Raw genomic sequence first — 18,087 nt, 5'->3', positions numbered from 1 at the left:
GTTGGCGCACCAACTGCGAAAGAGGGCAGCAGCGAGGGAGATAGGAGGAATTAGGGATGAAAGGGGAGACACTGTGCGAAGGGCAGGAAAGATAAATGAGGTGTTTAAGACCTCTTATGAAGAACTGTATAGGTCTCAGCCCCCAGAGGGAGAGGAGGGGATGCGGCAGTTCCTGGACCAGTTGAGGTTCCCGAAAGTGGAGGAGCAGGCGGTGGCAGGCCTGGGGGCGCCGATTGAGGTGGACGAGGTTATTAAGGGACTGGGAAGCATGCAAGCAGGGAAGGCCCTGGGGCCGGATGGGTTCCCGGTGGAATTCTACAGAAAATATGTGGACTTGTTGGCCCCGTTGTTGGCGAGGACGTTCAATGAGGCCAGGGAAGGGGGGACACTACCCCCGACAATGTCGGAGGCGACGATATCGCTAATTTTGAAGAGGGACAAAGATCCGATGCAGTGTGGGTCCTATAGACCTATTTCACTATTGAATGTGGACGCCAAACTGCTAGCAAAGATGCTGGCATCGAGGATAGAGGACTGTGTCCCAGGGGTGGTGCACGAAGACCAGACAGGGTTCGTAAAAGGGAGACAATTGAATGTTAACGTGCAACGGCTAATAGGGGTGATAATGATGCCCTCAGTGGAGGGGGAGGCAGAGATAGTGACGGCAATGGACGCAGAGAAGGTATTTGATAGGGTGGAGTGGGAATATTTATGGGAAGTGTTAAGGAGGTTTGGGTTTGGGAACGGATTTATTCGCTGGGTTAGACTACTTTATGGGGCACCGACGGCAAGCGTAGTTACAGATCGACATAGATCGGAGTATTTCCGATTATATAGGGGAACAAGACGGATGCCGGCTGTCTCCATTGTTGTTTGCGCTGGCAATTGAACCTCTGGCCATGGCGCTGAGAGACTCCAGGAAATGGAGAGGGGTGACTAGAGGGGGAGAAGAACACCGAGTCTCGTTATACGCGGATGACCTATTGCTATACGTGTTGAACCCAGCGGGGGGGCTGACAGAGGTTATGCGAATCTTGAGGAGGTTCGGGGAATTTTCGGGGTATAGATTAAACATGGGGAAGAGTGAATTATATGTGATACATCCAGGGGACCAGAGTAGAGAGATAGAAGGCTTACCGCTAAGGAAAGTGGAAAGAAACTTCCGATACTTGGGGATTCAGATCGCGAGGAGCTGGGGAACCTTGCACAGACTTAATCTGAGACGGCTGGTAGAACAAATGGAGGAGGACTTTAAGAGGTGGGACATGCAGCCTTTATCGCTGGCGGGCAGGGTGCAAGCAATTAAAATGATGGTCCTCCCGAGGTTCTTATTTGTATTTCAATGTCTCCCTATTTTAATCACCAGGACCTTTTTTAATAAAATAGATAGGAGCATTACGAGCTTTGTGTGGGCAGGGAAAGTTCCGAGAGTAAGGAGGGGGTTCCTTCAGCGCAGTAGGGACAGAGGAGGACTGGCACTACCGAACTTGGGAGATTATTATTGGGCCGCCAATGTGGCAATGATACGTAGATGGATGATGGAGGGTGAGGGAGCGGTGTGGAAAAGGCTGGAGAGAAGGTCCTGTAAAGGGACGAGTCTAGAGGGGCTGGTGACGGCGCCGCTACCGTTCTCACCGAAAAAGTACACCACAAACCGGTGGTGGCGGCAACACTGAACATATGGGGACAGTGGAGGCGACAGAGAGGTGTGCGGGGAGCCCTGGTGGGGTCCCCTATCAGGAACAACCATAGGTTCGCCCCAGGAAGAATGGGTGGAGGATTTCAAAGCTGGTACCAGTTGGGAATTAGGAAGGTGGGAGATTTATTCATAGATGGGACTTTTGTGAGCTTGGGAGCACTGGAGGAAAAGTATAAGTTACCCCGGGGAAATTTCTTGAGATATATGCAGGTGAGGGCGTTTATTAGACAACAGGTGAGGGAATTTCCGCGGCTCCCGACACAGGGGATACAGGACAGGGTGCTTTCAGGGGTGTGGGTCGGAGAGGGCAAGGTGTCAGAGATTTATAGTGAGATGAGGGAAGAGGGGGAGGAGTCGGTGGGCGAACTAAAAAGAAAGTGGGAAGAATAATTAGGGGAGGAGATAGAGGAGGGTATGTGGGCTGATGCCCTAAGCAGGGTAAATTCCTCTTCCTCATGCGCCAGGCTTAGCCTGATTCAATTTAAGGTGCTACATAGAGCACACATAACGGGGGCAAGATTGAGCAGGTTCTTTGGAGTGGAGGACAAATGTGGGAAGTGTGGCGGGAGCCCGGCAAACCACGCACGTATGTTTTGGGCGTGCCCGGCACTGGAAGGGTATTGGAAGGGAGTGACGGGAGTGATTTTGCAGGTGGTGAAGGCCCGGGCCAAACCAGACTGGGGGTTAGCTCTATTTGGATTTGCGGAAGAGCCGGGAGTGCAGGAGGCGAAAGAGGCCGACGTTGTGGCCTTTGCGTCCCTAGTAGCCCGGCACAGGATCCTACTCATGTGGAAGGAGGCGAAACCCCCCGGACTGGAGGCCTGGGTAAATGATATGGCGGGGTTTATTAAACTGGAGCAGATAAAGTTTGCCCTGAGAGGATCGGCTCAAGGGTTCACCAGGCGGTGGCAGCCATTTCTCGACTACCTAGGGGAACGTTAGAGGGAAGACGGATGACCAGCAGCTCAGTTGAGTATAGGTCAATAGAGTACGAGGTTTTGTTACTTGTATATTATTATTATTATTGTTAAAAAGTTAAAAAATTCCTGTTTTGTTACTGTTATCGTTTCGCTTGTTTTGTAAGCGAGAAAAATGTTGCTCAGGGAAAAAAAATTTCAATAAAATATATTTTTAAAAATAAATAAATACATAGTTAACCTATTTAAGACTACGAAGATTGCACGAAGACCGACCAAACAGTAATATAAACTCAACAATTGTGCAATTGTTTCTTCCATATAAATCTATATTTCCTGGATGGATCAAATGCAAGAGATCCAAAACAAGCACAAAAGATCATGGTGGCACTGTGGTTAGCACTGCTGCCTCAGCACCAGGGACCGGAGTTCAATCCCAGCTTTGGGTGACTATTAATTTTGTACATTCTCCCCGTGTCTGTGTAGGTTTCCTCCCACAGTCCAAAGATGTGCAGGTTAGGTGGATTGACCATGATAAATTGCCCCTTAGTGTACAAAAGGTTAGGTGAGGTTACGGGGATAGGGTGGGTCCTCTTTAAGAGGGTCGGTGCAGACTTAATAGGCTGAATGGCCTCCTTTTGCACTGTAGTGGTTCTATGATTATAATGGCCTCTGTGTTACTGTATATTCAGCTATATTGTCAGAAAAGACATTGCTAAATGTCCCTTTCTATTTTGTTTAGAGAATGTTGAATTTTCTATTTTCTCTGACAGGAATGACGAGAAAGAGTATGCTCTTAAACAGATTGAAGGCACTGGTATCTCCATGTCTGCGTGTAGAGAGATCGCTGTAAGTATATTAGATTGACTTAGTTTATATGTGAGATTTTTATTCCTGTAAAACTTTTTTTATGATCTATGACAGAAATTATTTTTATGCAAGGATGGTGGGTTGTAGAATCTGTGATTGAACTGGATAATTCCTTCAGTATTAATCTACATTTGTGAAATTAATTTTCACATTAAATAATAGGAAATTGTATGCAATAACTGGGTTCTGTAAAAGAGAAACACCTGTACTTTCGCTTTCAGTATTTCAAAATAATTCATCTGGTTAATTCCCATGAACCAACATTATTATTTTCCATTGTAGGTGTTTTGAAGTGAAAAATAAAAAACGATTTTTTTTCCCCCAGTAAGTTGACAATATGGTTTCTCTGGTCTATTATATTTGTTTTGTCCTGAACCTTTGATCATCTCTGAAAAACGTGAAGATTATAAGATGTTAAGAAATGTATAAAACTTCAGAATTGCTCAAACAAATTTGCATCTTTCTTCCTTCATCATCACATAACTGCACATATTTAGAGCTGAATCTTCAGCTCATGCTCATGTCAGGAAAGAGCACGCCGACTTCTGGTGACAGTGATGTGTTGAGCAGACGCACATCAGATGGCTCTCTCCGGAACACTTTCAAGCAAAATTAGCCCGAACATTCGGTAGCATCTCACCCTCAATTAAGAAAGGGAAAGAACAGAGCCAGCATGCCAGCAAATGGGAGCTCGGGAGGCCAAAGAAACGGTTGGAGCGGAGGAAAAGGACACGAACAACAGGCGGCAGAGCCAGCGGATCCATGACGGCTCTCATTGCGGTCAGTTCATTCATAAGGAATGCCTTCTCCCTCCCTCCCCCCCTCCCCCATCCCCCATCCAAGGCATTCCTTTTAATGAACTGACCGCAATGAGAGCCGATAAAGGTGGAAATCAAGGTGGCAATTACAAAGGCGTTGCTCGCCATGCAAATGGCGATCGATGGACTGGGGAAGAAGGTAATGATAATAATCTTTACTATTGTCACAAGTAGGGTTACATTAACAGTGCAATTAAGTTACTGTGAAAATACCCTAGTCGCCGGGAAAAATGACCCAGGAGCTGGAGAAGGCGTCGGCGGACCAGAGCGACAAGATTATCGCCCTGGAGGCCGAAATCAAAAGGTTGGTGGCAACCCAGGGAAGCTAGAAGGAGGACCAAGAGAATAGGTCCCGACGCCAGAACATTTGGATTGTGGGCCTGCCAGAGGAGATCAAGGGCAGGGACCTGACGAGCTAGGTGACCCAAATGCTGGGCAACCTAGTCGGGAGGGAGGCTTCCCCAACCCCCCGGAGATCGACAGAGCACACAGGTCGCCACGGCCGAAGCTCAAGGTGGGGGAACAATTGAGGGCAATTATTGCGAAATTGCATCGGTATCAGGATCGGAAGAAGATCCTGAGGTGGGCGAGACAGACGAATGTGAGAAGCTGGGAAGGACACAATACGGGTCTATCAAGATATTGGGGTGGACTTGGCAAAATGCAGGGCCGAATTTAACCAGGTGAAATCGGCCCTGTACAGGAACGGGGTAAAATTTGAAATGCTGCTCCCAGCCAGGCCTGGGGCACGTTCCAGGATAAGGAACACGACTTCAATACTCCGGCGGAGGTGAACGTGTTTGTTTGGACGAACGGCCTGAACAACGGGCAGCCAAAGCAATGCTAAAATATGATGGAGACACAATATATTTGCACAGGACTGTGCTGGCTCACTTTGATCAGAAAGACCAGATCACAGGGAAGGGTGAGGGCAGCGGAACAGGGGAGAAACAGGAGGGGCAACAGGGGAAGAAGGAACACAAGGGGAACACAAAGAGAAGAAAGGGTTGGGTCTCAGATTGGTTTCAGCAGGTAAAGGGAACAAGATGGCACCGCAGGCAGCCACTTTGGAGAGTCCCTAAACAAAAGGAAGCCTTTGGTGGCCATGTTGGGTGCCCCCTGGACAAAGGGAAACCCCAGAGCTCAAGGGCTGTGCCTCATGGTGAGAATGGCGACCGCAGCCATTTTGGACGGCCCCCTAACAAAGGGAAACTCCGGAGTGCAGGGACACATCCACCAAGTAAGTATGGTCAATCCCACAGGAAGTGGGGGGGGGGGGGGAGGGGGGGGGGGGGGTCGAACAGAAACCCCCCACCAGGATTATCACCTGGAATGTCAGAGGACTTAATGGCCCAGTGAAAAGATCCAGAGTCTTCGCCCATTTCAGAAGTTTGAAAGCTGACATAGTCTTCCTGCAAGAGACACACCTCAGGGAGAAGGACCGACTGCGGGTAAGGAAGGACTGGGTGGGACAGACGCACCATTCTTGCTACAGGACGAGGGCTGGAGGGGTAGCAATACTGATTAGCAAGAGGACAGGGTTTATGGCTATAAGGGCAGTTAAGGATTGAAGGGGATGGTAAGTCATGTTCAGCGGTGTCCTAGACGGGGCACCGGTAGTCCTGGTAAACGTGTATGCGCTCAACTGGGACACGGATTTCATAAAAAAGACAATGGTGGAAATCCCTAACATCGACACACGCCGACTGATCATGAGGGGCGACTTTAACTGCATACAGGGCCCACTGACAGACCGATCGAGACCCAAAACGGGGAAAAAGACAGGCATGGCTAGGGAACTTGAGCAGATGTGGTAGTGGACCCATGGCGGTTCCTACATCCCGGTGAGAAGGAATTCTCGGTCTTTTTGCCGGTGCACAAGGTATGCACCCGTATTGACTTCTTTGCGGTGAGGAAATTGGTGCTTCCAGAAATAAAGAGGAATACTCAGTGATAGTCATCTCTGATCACGCTCCACATTACGTGGGTGTGATGTGGAGACGGGCCGTGCCCAATGCCTGCATGGAAGTTAGACACGGACCTCTTGGCCGACAAGGTCTTCTGCCAGAAAACTTCACAGGCCTTTGCGGGGGAGGGGGGGCGCACCTTCAGTGAACATACATTAATGATCTGGAAGAAGGAACTGAAGGCACTGTTGCTAAGTTTGAAGATGATACAAAGATCTGTAGAGGGACAGGTAGTATTGAGGAAGCAAGCGGGCTACAGAAGGATTTGGACAAGCTGGGAGAGTTGGCAATGAAGTGGCAAATGAAATACAATGTGGAAAAGTGTGAGGTTCTGCACTTTGGAAGGAGGAATTTAAGCATAGACTATTTTCTAAATGGGGAAATGCTCAGAAAATCAGAAGTACAAAGGGACTTGGGAGTCCTTGTTCACGATTCTCTTAAGGTTAACGTGCAGGTTCAGTCGGCAGTTAAGAAGGCAAATGCAATGTTAGCAATGAACTCCAACGAGTACAGACCCAGAGTCCTCAACCTCATTCCAGGGATCATTCTTGTGAACCTCCTCAGGACCCTTTCCAAGGATAGCACATCCTTCCTTAAATATGGGGCCCAAAACTGCTCACAATACTCCAAATGGGATCTGACCGGGGCCTTATACAGCCTCAGAAGTACATCCCTGGTCTTGTATTCTAGCCCTCTTGACATGAATGCTAATATTGCATTTGCCTTCCTAACTGCCGACTGAACCTGCACGTTAACCTTAAGAGAATCTTGAACAAGGACTCCCAGTCCTTTTATGCTTCGGATTTCCAAAACACTTCCCCATTTAAATTTTTTTTCCCAATTAAGGGGCAATTTTAGCGTGGCCAATCCAACTAATCTGCACATCTTTGGCTTGTGGGGATGAAACCATGCAGACGCGGGGAGAATGTGCAAATTCCACACGGACAGTGACCCAGGGCCAGGATTCGAACCCGGGTCCTCAACATCGTAGGTCAACATCGTAGGCAGCAAGGCCCAAGGCCTTTTTCCAAGGGATAGACAAAATGATCATAGTGTATGTATGTGTGGTGGTGGGGGGTTAGGGGGGGGGGGAGGGGTTAGGGGGGGGGGGTTGGGGGGGAGGGGTTTGGGGGGTGGGGGGGGGGTGGGGGGGGGCACCACTGGGCAGCCACAGTCGAGAGGGTGAAGGGATGGATATGAGAACCGAATACGGAATGGGTGAGGCTGGAGGTGTCCTGCAAGGGAGCAATCCTCCGAGCCCACGCCATGGCAGAGCTCCCATCTGCCCCCCCCACCCCCGACAAAATACATATCCTGCCCAATGGTGGTAGCCTCATTGAGGACATGGAACCAAATGGGACAACATTTTGGTTTAACAGACATGACCTCCATGACTCCCATCTGCTGTAACCACAAATTCTCACCAGCCATGCGAAACGTCACCTTTAAGAAGTGGAGACAGGATGGGGGAATGCTAGCGGTCAGGGACTTGTACAGAGGGGACAGACTTGCAACCCTAGATGAACTAACGGAAGAATTGTAGCTACTGAAAGGACAGGAACTCCGGCACTGACAAATCAAAAACTTTCTCCACAAGGAGACGACGAGATACCCTAGGACTCCGAGAGCCCCTTTACTGGAGGAACTACTGGACACGGACAGTAGGGAGAAGGGGAAATGTGGGGACATTTATGGACAATTCTGGAACGGGCAAGAACATCATTGGACAGAGCTATGCAAAAATGGGACGAAAATACGTTGCAGACTCTGGAGCGAAGCACTAAGTTGGGCCAACTCCACCTCCTCATGTGCAAGGCTAAGCATCAAGCAGTTTTAAGTGGTGCACATAGTTCACCTAACCAGAACAGGAATGAATAGGTTCTTCCAGGAGATGGAGGACAAATGTGAACGGTGTCAGGGATGCCCAGCCAACCATGCTCATATGTTCTGGGCCTGCCCCAGCCTTATTGGGGTCTGGATATCCTTCTTTGAGACGCTGTCCAAGGTTGTGAGGCTGAGGGTGGAGCCGTGCTCGAGAGCGGCAGTCTTTGAGGTTTCTGACCAGACAGAACTACATATGGGGAAGAGGGTCGACTCCCTGGCTTTTGCTTCCTTAATCGCACGCTGGAGAATCCTGCTCGGCTGGCGATCAGCAGCACCACCCACAGCTGCAGACTGGCTGGCGGACCTGTCCGAATTTCTCCACCGGGAGAAGATCAAGTACACCTTTGGAGGGTCGGACGAGGGCTTCCACAAAGCGTGGGTGCTATTCACCAGCCTGTTTCAAGATCTGTCCGAAGCCAACAGTGGAAGAAAGGAGGGACCGTCGAGGGCAGACAAGAGCGCACAGAGCAGAGAGGAATGGGGGGGGGGGGCAGGAAAAAACCCAGGGGAGTTTCAGGAAGAGACATGGAAAAAGAGTGAGGAGAGGAGGGGGCAGAGAGCCCCCCCATAGCAAACACACAAGGATAACAGCAGGAATCACATAATGAAGGAAAGAAGTATCACAATGCGACACCCAGGGCAAAAGATGGGGTCAGGAGGGAGCCCGACTATCATAGAATCATAGAATTTACAGTGCAGAAGGAGGCCATTCGGCCCATCGAGTCTGCACTGGCTCTTGGAAAGAGTACCCTACCCAAGGGCCACACTTCCACCCTATCCCCATAACCCAGTAACCCCACCCAACACTAAGGGTAATTTTGGACACTAAGGGCAATTTAGCTTGGCCAATCCATCTAACCTGCACTACTTTGGACTGTGGGAGGAAACCGGAGCACCCGGAGGAAACCCACGTACACACGGGGAGAACGTGCAGCCTCCGCACAGACAGTGACCCAAGCTAGGAATCAAATCTGGGATCCTGGAGCTGTGAAGCAATTGTGCTAATCACAATGGGGGACTGGAGGAGCAAGGAGAGGGGGAGGGCTGACAAAAGCGGTACATGTAAAATTGTACATAAGAAACATCATACTCTTTAAATATAACGTGCTTTATATGTCAAATTGTCAAAATGTTAAAATTGGAAAATGCCAATAAAAATATTTTTTGTAAAAAAGGAAAGAGGGAGTGCAGCCATCTCAGATGGCCACCTGCAAAGGACCATGGGAATTATGGCCAACCCAGGACTCAGACAGACTCAGAGCTTGTGTGTGTGTTTGCAACCCTGATAGCTAGACCCCGATCGAAATCCCTGCTCGTTTGCATTCTAATGGCCCATTTCCCCAGAACAAAAGAACTGTACTCGGGTAACCGATACAGATACAGACTAATCGGTTCCACTCCCTTTACCCAGGGAGCCCAAACAGCCACGGTCAATGACCGCCCAGCCATCAAGGCTCCCGCCCCTTTATTGGCCAAAATCGAAGGCAGTGATCGAAGCCTGTCGAATTATTGGGTCCAAGTTAAGGACTGCCCCAAAGAGCGCAAAATCCCAGAGAGATAAGAAGAGACACAGCTGTGTGCTCGGTCTCTCTTGGATCCGACCTACGCCTAAAACTAAGTGTAACATTACGACCAGAAGACAAGTTCAAGACCAACGATCGCTACCAGACGGATGAGCCCAGCAGAAACAGAGCCACTTGTCCATCTGCATAGAGCCGGTTGCCCTGAAGTTAAGTATAGGTTATTGAAGTTGTTAGGTGTAGTTTAACTTGTAGTGTTTTATGTTGCATGTCAAAGTAATCCTTGTGTGTAATAAACCATCTTTGAATTTGAACAGACTAACTGGTTGTGTGGTCCTTTGATCGATATCTGGTAAAGCCTTGTGGTGCTACCATTTGATACCTGACACTCTAAAGAGCATCATTATTAATTGACAACATTATTAGCGACTCCGGTGCCGATTGGCAACATTATTGGTGATGCTGGTGGGATAGTATTCCATTAAATTGGCAACATTATTGGCGACATCTGACGGGACTCCAATTAGAAGTGATTTTGTCACTCCGCGAGAACCCACAAACTTTGTAATCCAATTGTGTGAAAGAGAAAGAACCACAAGTGCAAGTCCCATATCGACCAAATCACCGAATTTTGGAAGTGTGTACTAACCTGCATGCGTACTGACAGGGATATAAGGTAAACTCGTTAGATTGTGTCAAAACTCGAGGGAATTGTTAACCGGAAAATGGCTCAGGCCATACCCGCAGTTCAAATCGCCACCTTATCCCCCTGTCCCAAATTAACGATAGGAAACCGAGATTAACCGTAGGAAAAGAGATATTAGAAGCAATGGCCACAAAAGCGATGGAACGTTTAATGAACCCACAGGCAACCGAGGTCGCAGCGACCAACAGAGCAGAGCTGTGCCACATATGGGAAGAAGAGTTGAGGAAGTATTTAAAGGGGAAAGGATGGCCCCTTTGGTCCGATTTTTGTTCAAATGAAAAGTCAGGTCCAGGAAGCATAGGACAAACTCGGTGGGACAACCTAACCGAGGTGCATAAGAAAAATGCAGCGAAAGCCAATGGCAATAGTGTCCTGTTTGGCACAGTTGCGAGGCTCAAAGGAGGTCGTGAGGACGCTCCGCAGGCAGCTAGTTGAGAAAGACGAGAAGAATGAGGGAAACAATAGTGAAAGCGAAAAGATTATTGAGAAACTCCGGGATCAGTTGGCAGCTAAAGATAAAGAGATGGCTGATGTCAAACGGGCACACCAATCTTGTTTAGTTCACATTAGCAGCTTTCAGACCCAGTACGATAAAGCCTACCAAGATACACAGCGCGCAGTCTTGGTACAAAAAGAGACAGAACAGCAGGTAGCACAGTTAACGAGTCAATGTGCGGATTTAAAGGCAGCTTTACGAGCGCTCCACAGCTCCACTACAGAACAAAGACAGAGCACAGTAGACCACGCGAAATGTAGACAACAAATAGAGAAGTTGCAGTCACTGCTTTCAGTGCAAAATGGATTTAGGTATACTTTTGGACAAAATTTAGATGACGAAGGTGCCCCCAATTGGCAAGAACTAAATGAAACCGCCCAGAGATATGCAGAGGACACAGAAAATCACAATAGAGCCCCCCATGCCCCGAAAAGGAAAGCACCCGCACCACCGACTGCACAGGCAGCACACACCCCCATGAATCCAGTCACCACACAGCGCAAGTTATCGGATCGGGAGGAGCCCGATTGCATTTACACCATCCCATTATCCCAATTGAGAGATGCCTGCGCTAAAATTGATCCATCCGAATCCACCGCAGACCCGCGTAATTTCTTTGAGAGAGTACGCCAGCAAAATGTTATGTACGGTCTAGACGAAAGGGAGGAATTTAAATTTATAGTAATGAGCCTTGACCAGTCCGTCATCTCAGCTTTGCCAGAACCCCAGAATGTAGGAGGAGGAACCCTACATCAAATGAAAACGGCCATTTTAGATGCAATTGGGTACAACAAGGGAGATCCAGTAGAAACCGCTGTAGGCAAAAGAAGGGAGAGCACCCGACCGCATTTGCAGGTCGCCTTTGGATCCATTTTAAGGTAGTATTTGGGGATTTGAACCGCGCACACTTAAATGAGGATGACACCACTAAATGGTCCCGCACTTTAGTCTCGCACGCCACAGAAGCAGGTCAAAAGGCTTGTGTGAATTACGACCCCGCAGACTCCACACACAATGAAGTTTGGGTATTAAAGTGACTCTCCAGAGCTTGGGAACAATCCCGACACAGGAAGGCGATCAGGAACAGGTAGAAGCAAATATGCACCCAGTTAGAACTAACCAGGACCCAGCATGGATAAATGAGGGTAGACATGAAGGACAGCACCCCAGAGCCCAGGCACCACGAGGTTGCTATAATTGTGGACATATGGGACATTACACCCGCGAATGCCGACAAAACCCCCCGAACCAGCAACGCCACCAACAACCAGGCCTCCCACCTAGGAACAATGTTAGGCCCATACATAGTGTTAGCGCCGGTTCAGATAATTCAACAATCAACACCACAGATTGACGGTGTTCGGACACCCCAACATGGGTCTGCGACACACTCTGGGACAAATCAGGCAGACCAGTACTCACAGGCACAGTCCGGGGACATCCAGTAGAATTTCTTTGGGACACAGGAGGGTCCCGCACCATTTTAAACTCCTCCACAATGTTCCAGAGTGTCAAAAGACACCACAGACACCATCACCCTTAGTGGATTTACCGGACATGTACAGCAGGGATACATCACAGCCACCGTAGATATTCAGATAGGAACCATAAGCACCAGGCACCCCGTTGCTTTAGTCGACTTGTCCCAAACAGCCGAGCACATTCTAGGAATCCATTTTATGAGCTCCCATAATCTTTCCTTTGATCCAGTGAATAAATATTTATGGAGAATGGCCAAAGCAGCTAGAGCCCCCGCTACGCTCACAGTAGGGGACTATGATCATAGGATTTGCTCAGTAGGAGACTATTGGTTTGATCCGCAAACAATTAGTACAGACCAGACAATTAGAGAGGTCCTCAGAAAACATAAAGCTTCCTTCGCCCAACACAAATACGATTGTGGGAGGATCCCAGGAAAGGTCACAATTTCAGGTACTGATCCTAAGCCACAGAAGCAATACGGTTCCCCGCAGCAAGCCGAGAGTGAAATTTCAAAAGTCATCAATAGCTTATTAGATCAAGGAGTAATTTGGACAGTAGCCTCAACAAATAATGCCCCAACTTGGCCCGTGAAAAAACCTGATGGTTCTTAGCGACTGACAATCGACTACCGAGAACTTAACAAGGTCACTCCTTTAGCAGCCCTCACCGTTGCCACGAGTCCTGAGACCATGCTCAAGCAGAGAGTACAGGCAAAGTACTTCACAGTGCTGGATATCAGCAATGGCTTTTGGTCCATCCCGCTGGACAAGACCTGTCAATATAAGTTTGCATTCACATTTCAAGGGCAGCAGTATACGTGGACATGCCTCCCGCAAGGATTCCACAACTCCCCCTCCATTTTCCACCGACAATTGGCCAATGGACTTTCCAAATTTTCCCGCCCAGAATGCCTTACACAGTACGTGGACGACTTACTCCTACAGGCTGACACAAAGGAAGAGCATGTAAAGCTTCTTTCGGAATTACTAGGTCTTTTGTAATCCATTGGATGCAAGGTCAACCCCCCAAAAAACCAAACCTTAAAAGAAAAGGTCCTTTATTTAGGCACATTATCACCCACGGGAAAAGAGAGATCGAACAGAAGCGAATTGAGTCAATAGTTAAATTGCCCCTGCCCCACAATATCACTGCACTCTGGTCATTCTTAGGATTAGTTGGATATTGTAGGAACCATTTAGATGGTTTTGCCACAAAAGCAGCCCCACTCTCAGAGCTCCTTAAAAAGAACGCCCCATGGGAATGGCTTCCTCAGCACACAGACACCATCGATGAATTAAAACACGCCCTAGGCACAGTAACTTGCCCTTCACTGATACCGCCCCTGCGCCTCATGACAAACGAACCTCTTTTTGGCACAGCGACAACTCTTGTAGACTGGTTAGACATGAAGATTCGGATTCCACGACGGCCCACGCGGCCACGGCACAAAAACGGCAGACACGAGTTTGGCAACCGGGAGATGGTGATGATTCAGATTCTGACTCTGGTTATGTTAATCCTTTTACAACGCTTTTTGATACAGAACCCCGAAGTGTCCAGATGATGAGAAAAAGACACCGCATAAGAATTACGGTGTCCTACTTTCTGATGGAGCCTGCCCGCCTTTTTATTTTCCTTCTTTCTTTCTTCTTGTTACATGGTTTTAATTAATGTCGGCCTGACACACAATTTCTTGATACAGTCATAGTTACTCTTCCGACGCCATTTACTGACCAATGGCTGTTAAAGGAACAATTGTTGGATCTCACATGTGTTACAAATTCTTTCCGCTCGTTTAGGTCACCCAGGTAGGGAATAACGGCACTAATCCCGCCCTGCCTGAGGACCCCAAATGCATCCGGTCAGTTAAGCTCGGGTAGTGGAGCAACGGCGCTGATCACCACCCTACCCGGGGATTCCACTCATTCTTGCCCTGCCCACACTCACCTCATGTTCCCGTCACTTCAATTACTCTGGAATGGTTCTTTACACTTTTCGCTCTCTTTGGCAGGTCTTAGTTTTCCCTTCCCTGCTCGCTCATTGTGGTTTAAAGAATGCCCTTTGCCACAGTCTGTACACTCATCCCTTTACCTTCCGACCCTCTGGTCGTTCCCCACCTGCTATTTACACATATGACACACTTGGTTGCCACATATCCTACCAAACGCGAACTACCTCTGGACCCTGGGACGAAGAAACTTTATAAAACTGGCCGCCCTAAAATTCGGCTGGTTAAGATGAGCCTCAGCCATCACTGGTTGCAGTAAAGGAAAGACTGGATGGAGAAATTGTCCGCCCACTCCCTGCATCGACCACCAGCTGCGAGAATCTCTGCACTTACAAATAAAATTTTTTTTGGCAATGTCTTGTCTCTCAAAATGTTATTTCAAAAAGAAAATGAGGGAGTCACACATGGTGACTCAAGGTTACTACGGGAAGCGAGGAAGGAGATTTCTGCGCCGCTGGCGATGATCTTTGCGTCCTCACTCTCCACTGGAGTAGTACCGGATGATTGGAGGGAGGCGAATGTTGTTCCCCTGTTCAAGAAAGGGAATAGGGAAATACCTGGGAATTACAGACCCATCAGTCTTATGTCTGTGGTGAGCAAAATATTGGAAAGGATTCTGAGAGATAGGATTTATGATTCTTTAGAAAAACATAGTTTGATTAAAGATAGTCAGCATTGCTTTGTGAGGGGCAGGTCATGCCTCACAAGCCTCATTGAATTCTTTGAGGATGTGACGAGACACATTGATGAAGGTCGGGCAGTGGATGTGGTGTATATGTATTTCAGTAAGGCATTTGATAAGGTTCCCCATGGTAGGCTCATTCAGAAAGTTAGGGGCCATGGGATACAGGGAAATCTGGCTGCCTGGATACAGAATTGGCTGGCGAGTGGTAGTGGATGGAAAGTATTCCGCCTGGAGGTCGGTGACCAGTGGTGTCCCGCAAGGATCTGTTCTGGGACCTCTGCTCTTTGTGGTTTTTATAAATGACTTGGATGAGGAAGTGGAAGGGTGGGTTAGTAAGTTTGCCGATGACACGAAGGTTGGTGGAGTTGTAGATAGTGTTGAGGGTTGTTGCAGGTTACAACAGGACATTGACAGGATGCAGAGCTGGGCTGAGAAGTGGCAGATGGAGTTAAACCTTGATAAATGTGAAGTGATTCATTTTGGAAGGTCGAATTTGAATGCCAAATACAGGGTTAAAGGCAGGATTCTTGGAAGTGTGGAGGAACAGAAGGATCTTGGGGTCCACGTACATAGATCCCTCAAAGTTGCCACCAGGTTGATAGGGTTGTTAAGAAGGCATATGGTGTGTTGGCTTTCATTAACAGGGGGATTGAGTTTAAGAGCTGCGAGGTTTTGCTGCAGCTTTATAAAACCCTAGTTAGACCACACTTGGAATATTGTGTCCAGTTCCGGTCGCCTCATTATAGGGAGGATGTGGATGCTTTGGAGAGGGTACAGAGGAGATTTTCCATGATGCTGCCTGGACTGGAGGGCAGATCTTATGAAGAAAGGTTGAGGGAGCTAGGGCTTTTCTCACTGGAGCGAAGAAGGCAGAGAGGTGACTTGATAGAGGTTGCAAAGATGTGCGGGTTAGGTGGATTGGCCATGCTAAATTGCCCATAGTGTCCTAAATTGCCCTTAGTGTTGGGTGGGGTTACTGGGTTATGGGGATAGGATGGAGGTGTGGACCTTGGGTAGGGTGCTCTTTCCAAGAGCCGGTGCAGACTCGATGGGCCGAATGGCCTCCTTCTGCATTGTAAATTCTATGAAAAGGTGTACAAGGTGATGAGAGGCATGGATAGAGTGGATAGCCAGAGACCTTTCCCCAGCGTGGAAATGGCTGTCACGCAGGGGCATAATTTTAAGATGATTGGAGGAAGGTATAGGGGAGATGTCAGAGGTAGGTTCTTTACACCGAGAGTGGTGGGTGCGTGGAATGCACTGCCAGCAGAGGTGGTGGAGTCAGAGTCATTAGGGACATTTAAGCAACTCTTAGACAGGCACATGGACAGCAGTAAATTGAAGGGGTGTAGGTGAGGTTGATCTTAGATTAGGATAAATGGTCGGCACAACATCGTGGGCTGAAGGGCCTGTACTGTGCTGCACTGTTCTATGTTCTATGGTGACGATTCTAATGGGTAATCGAAGTTAAGGAGAGAAAGACAAATAAATGAGATATTAACCGAAGATAATAACAGATATTATGCTTGCACCCTCAGGAATATACGGAAAACGGAAGATAGAAGACAGGATGAAGAGAGAACTGATGATCTACATTGTGATCATCGCTGGACTCCTACAACTGCACGCGTTACAAGCCTCTGTACCACACACCACACCAACCCCGAACACCAGCACACAACATGACACCCCTAGCCCGGACACCACACCACACATAGAGATAGACACTGAAACCCCCACTTGGTGCGGAAAACATTGCCAATTGGTGCCCCCTTTCATACACAGTAGAGGCCCTTCTGGTAATTGCAATAATCTGCAGTGTCATCCAGACACTTAGACTCCGCAAATGGCGAAAAAGAGCCTCCCGCTCCCCGATATATACATTCCAAGCACCCTTCTTTGGAATTCACCCAACTCAACAAACACTGTAATTGCTGATAGAAATAAAGACCGTATACCTCTCTAACTTTGATAGAGTAAGTAGGAATGTGATGCTGCTATTTTGAAATCTTGTATTGTACATAAGTTCTTTTTGATATTTGCTAGCAGCATGAGAGTAGCTTAGATAGAGTTAGTTAGATATTCAATTGTGCGGAACAGTGAAATGTTTTATAGTGACCCGTTAGAAATTATGAATGTATGATGTGTTAATAAAAATGTTAGGTAAATGCTCCAAAAACATAGGACAGAGTAGTGTAGAACCTGTCCTTGATCAAGGGTAACCGGCACACCACGGATGGATAAGGGATCAACAGTATGATCCACCACACTTCGCATTCAGGATCAAGAGGATGGGATGTAGCCATCTCAGATGGCCACCTGCAAAGGACCATGGGAATTATGGCCAACCCAGGACTCAGACAGACTCAGAGCTTGTGTGTGTATTTGCAACCCAGATAGCTAGACGGGATCGAAACCCCCGCTCGTTTGCATTCTAATGGCCCATTTCCCCAGAACAAAAGAACTGTACTCAGGTAACCGATACAGATACAGACTAATCGGCACCACTCCCTTTACCCAGGGAGCCCAAACAGCCAAGGTCAATGACCGCTCAGGACACGCCCAGCCATCAAGGGACCCGCCCCTTTATTGGCCAAAATCGAAGGCAGTGATCGAAACCTGTTGAATTATTGGGTCCCAGTTAAGGACCAGCCCAAAGAGCGTGAAATCCCAGAGGAATAAGAAGAGACACAGCCATGTGCTCGGTCTCGCTTGGCCCCGGCCTATGCCAACCCAAGTGCAGCATAACGACTAGACAGACAAGTTCAAGACCAACGATCGCTACCAGACGGATGAGCCCAGCAGAAACAGAGCCACTTCTTCCACCCAGCCACGCAAGATCAGGACAAAGGCTTTGTCCTTCTGCATAGAGCCGGTTGCCCTGAAGTTAAGTGTAGGTTATTGTAGTTGTTATGTGTAGTTTAACTTGTAGTGTTTTATGTTGCATGTCGAAGTAATCCTTGTGTGTAAACAAACCATCTTTGAACTTGAACTGTCTAACTGGTTGTGTGGTCCTTTGATCGCTATCTGGTAAA

At 48.1% G+C, this 18,087-nt stretch overlaps 1 protein-coding gene across 1 annotated transcript in view; it reads left to right on the top strand.

Moving 5' to 3' along the window:
- cdk19 (cyclin dependent kinase 19) overlaps positions 1–18,087 on the top strand; it is a 509,018-nt gene that overhangs the window by 23,679 nt on the left and 467,252 nt on the right. Inside the window, exon 2 of the mRNA XM_072500031.1 lies at positions 3,390–3,465. Coding sequence (XP_072356132.1) covers positions 3,390–3,465 — 76 coding nt within the window. The remainder of the gene's footprint in view (positions 1–3,389; positions 3,466–18,087) is intronic.

Source organism: Scyliorhinus torazame, chromosome 4, assembly GCF_047496885.1.
Source record: "Scyliorhinus torazame isolate Kashiwa2021f chromosome 4, sScyTor2.1, whole genome shotgun sequence".
Classification (NCBI taxonomy): Eukaryota; Metazoa; Chordata; class Chondrichthyes; order Carcharhiniformes; family Scyliorhinidae; genus Scyliorhinus; species Scyliorhinus torazame.
This window is presented reverse-complemented; position numbering and strand designations above follow the sequence as displayed.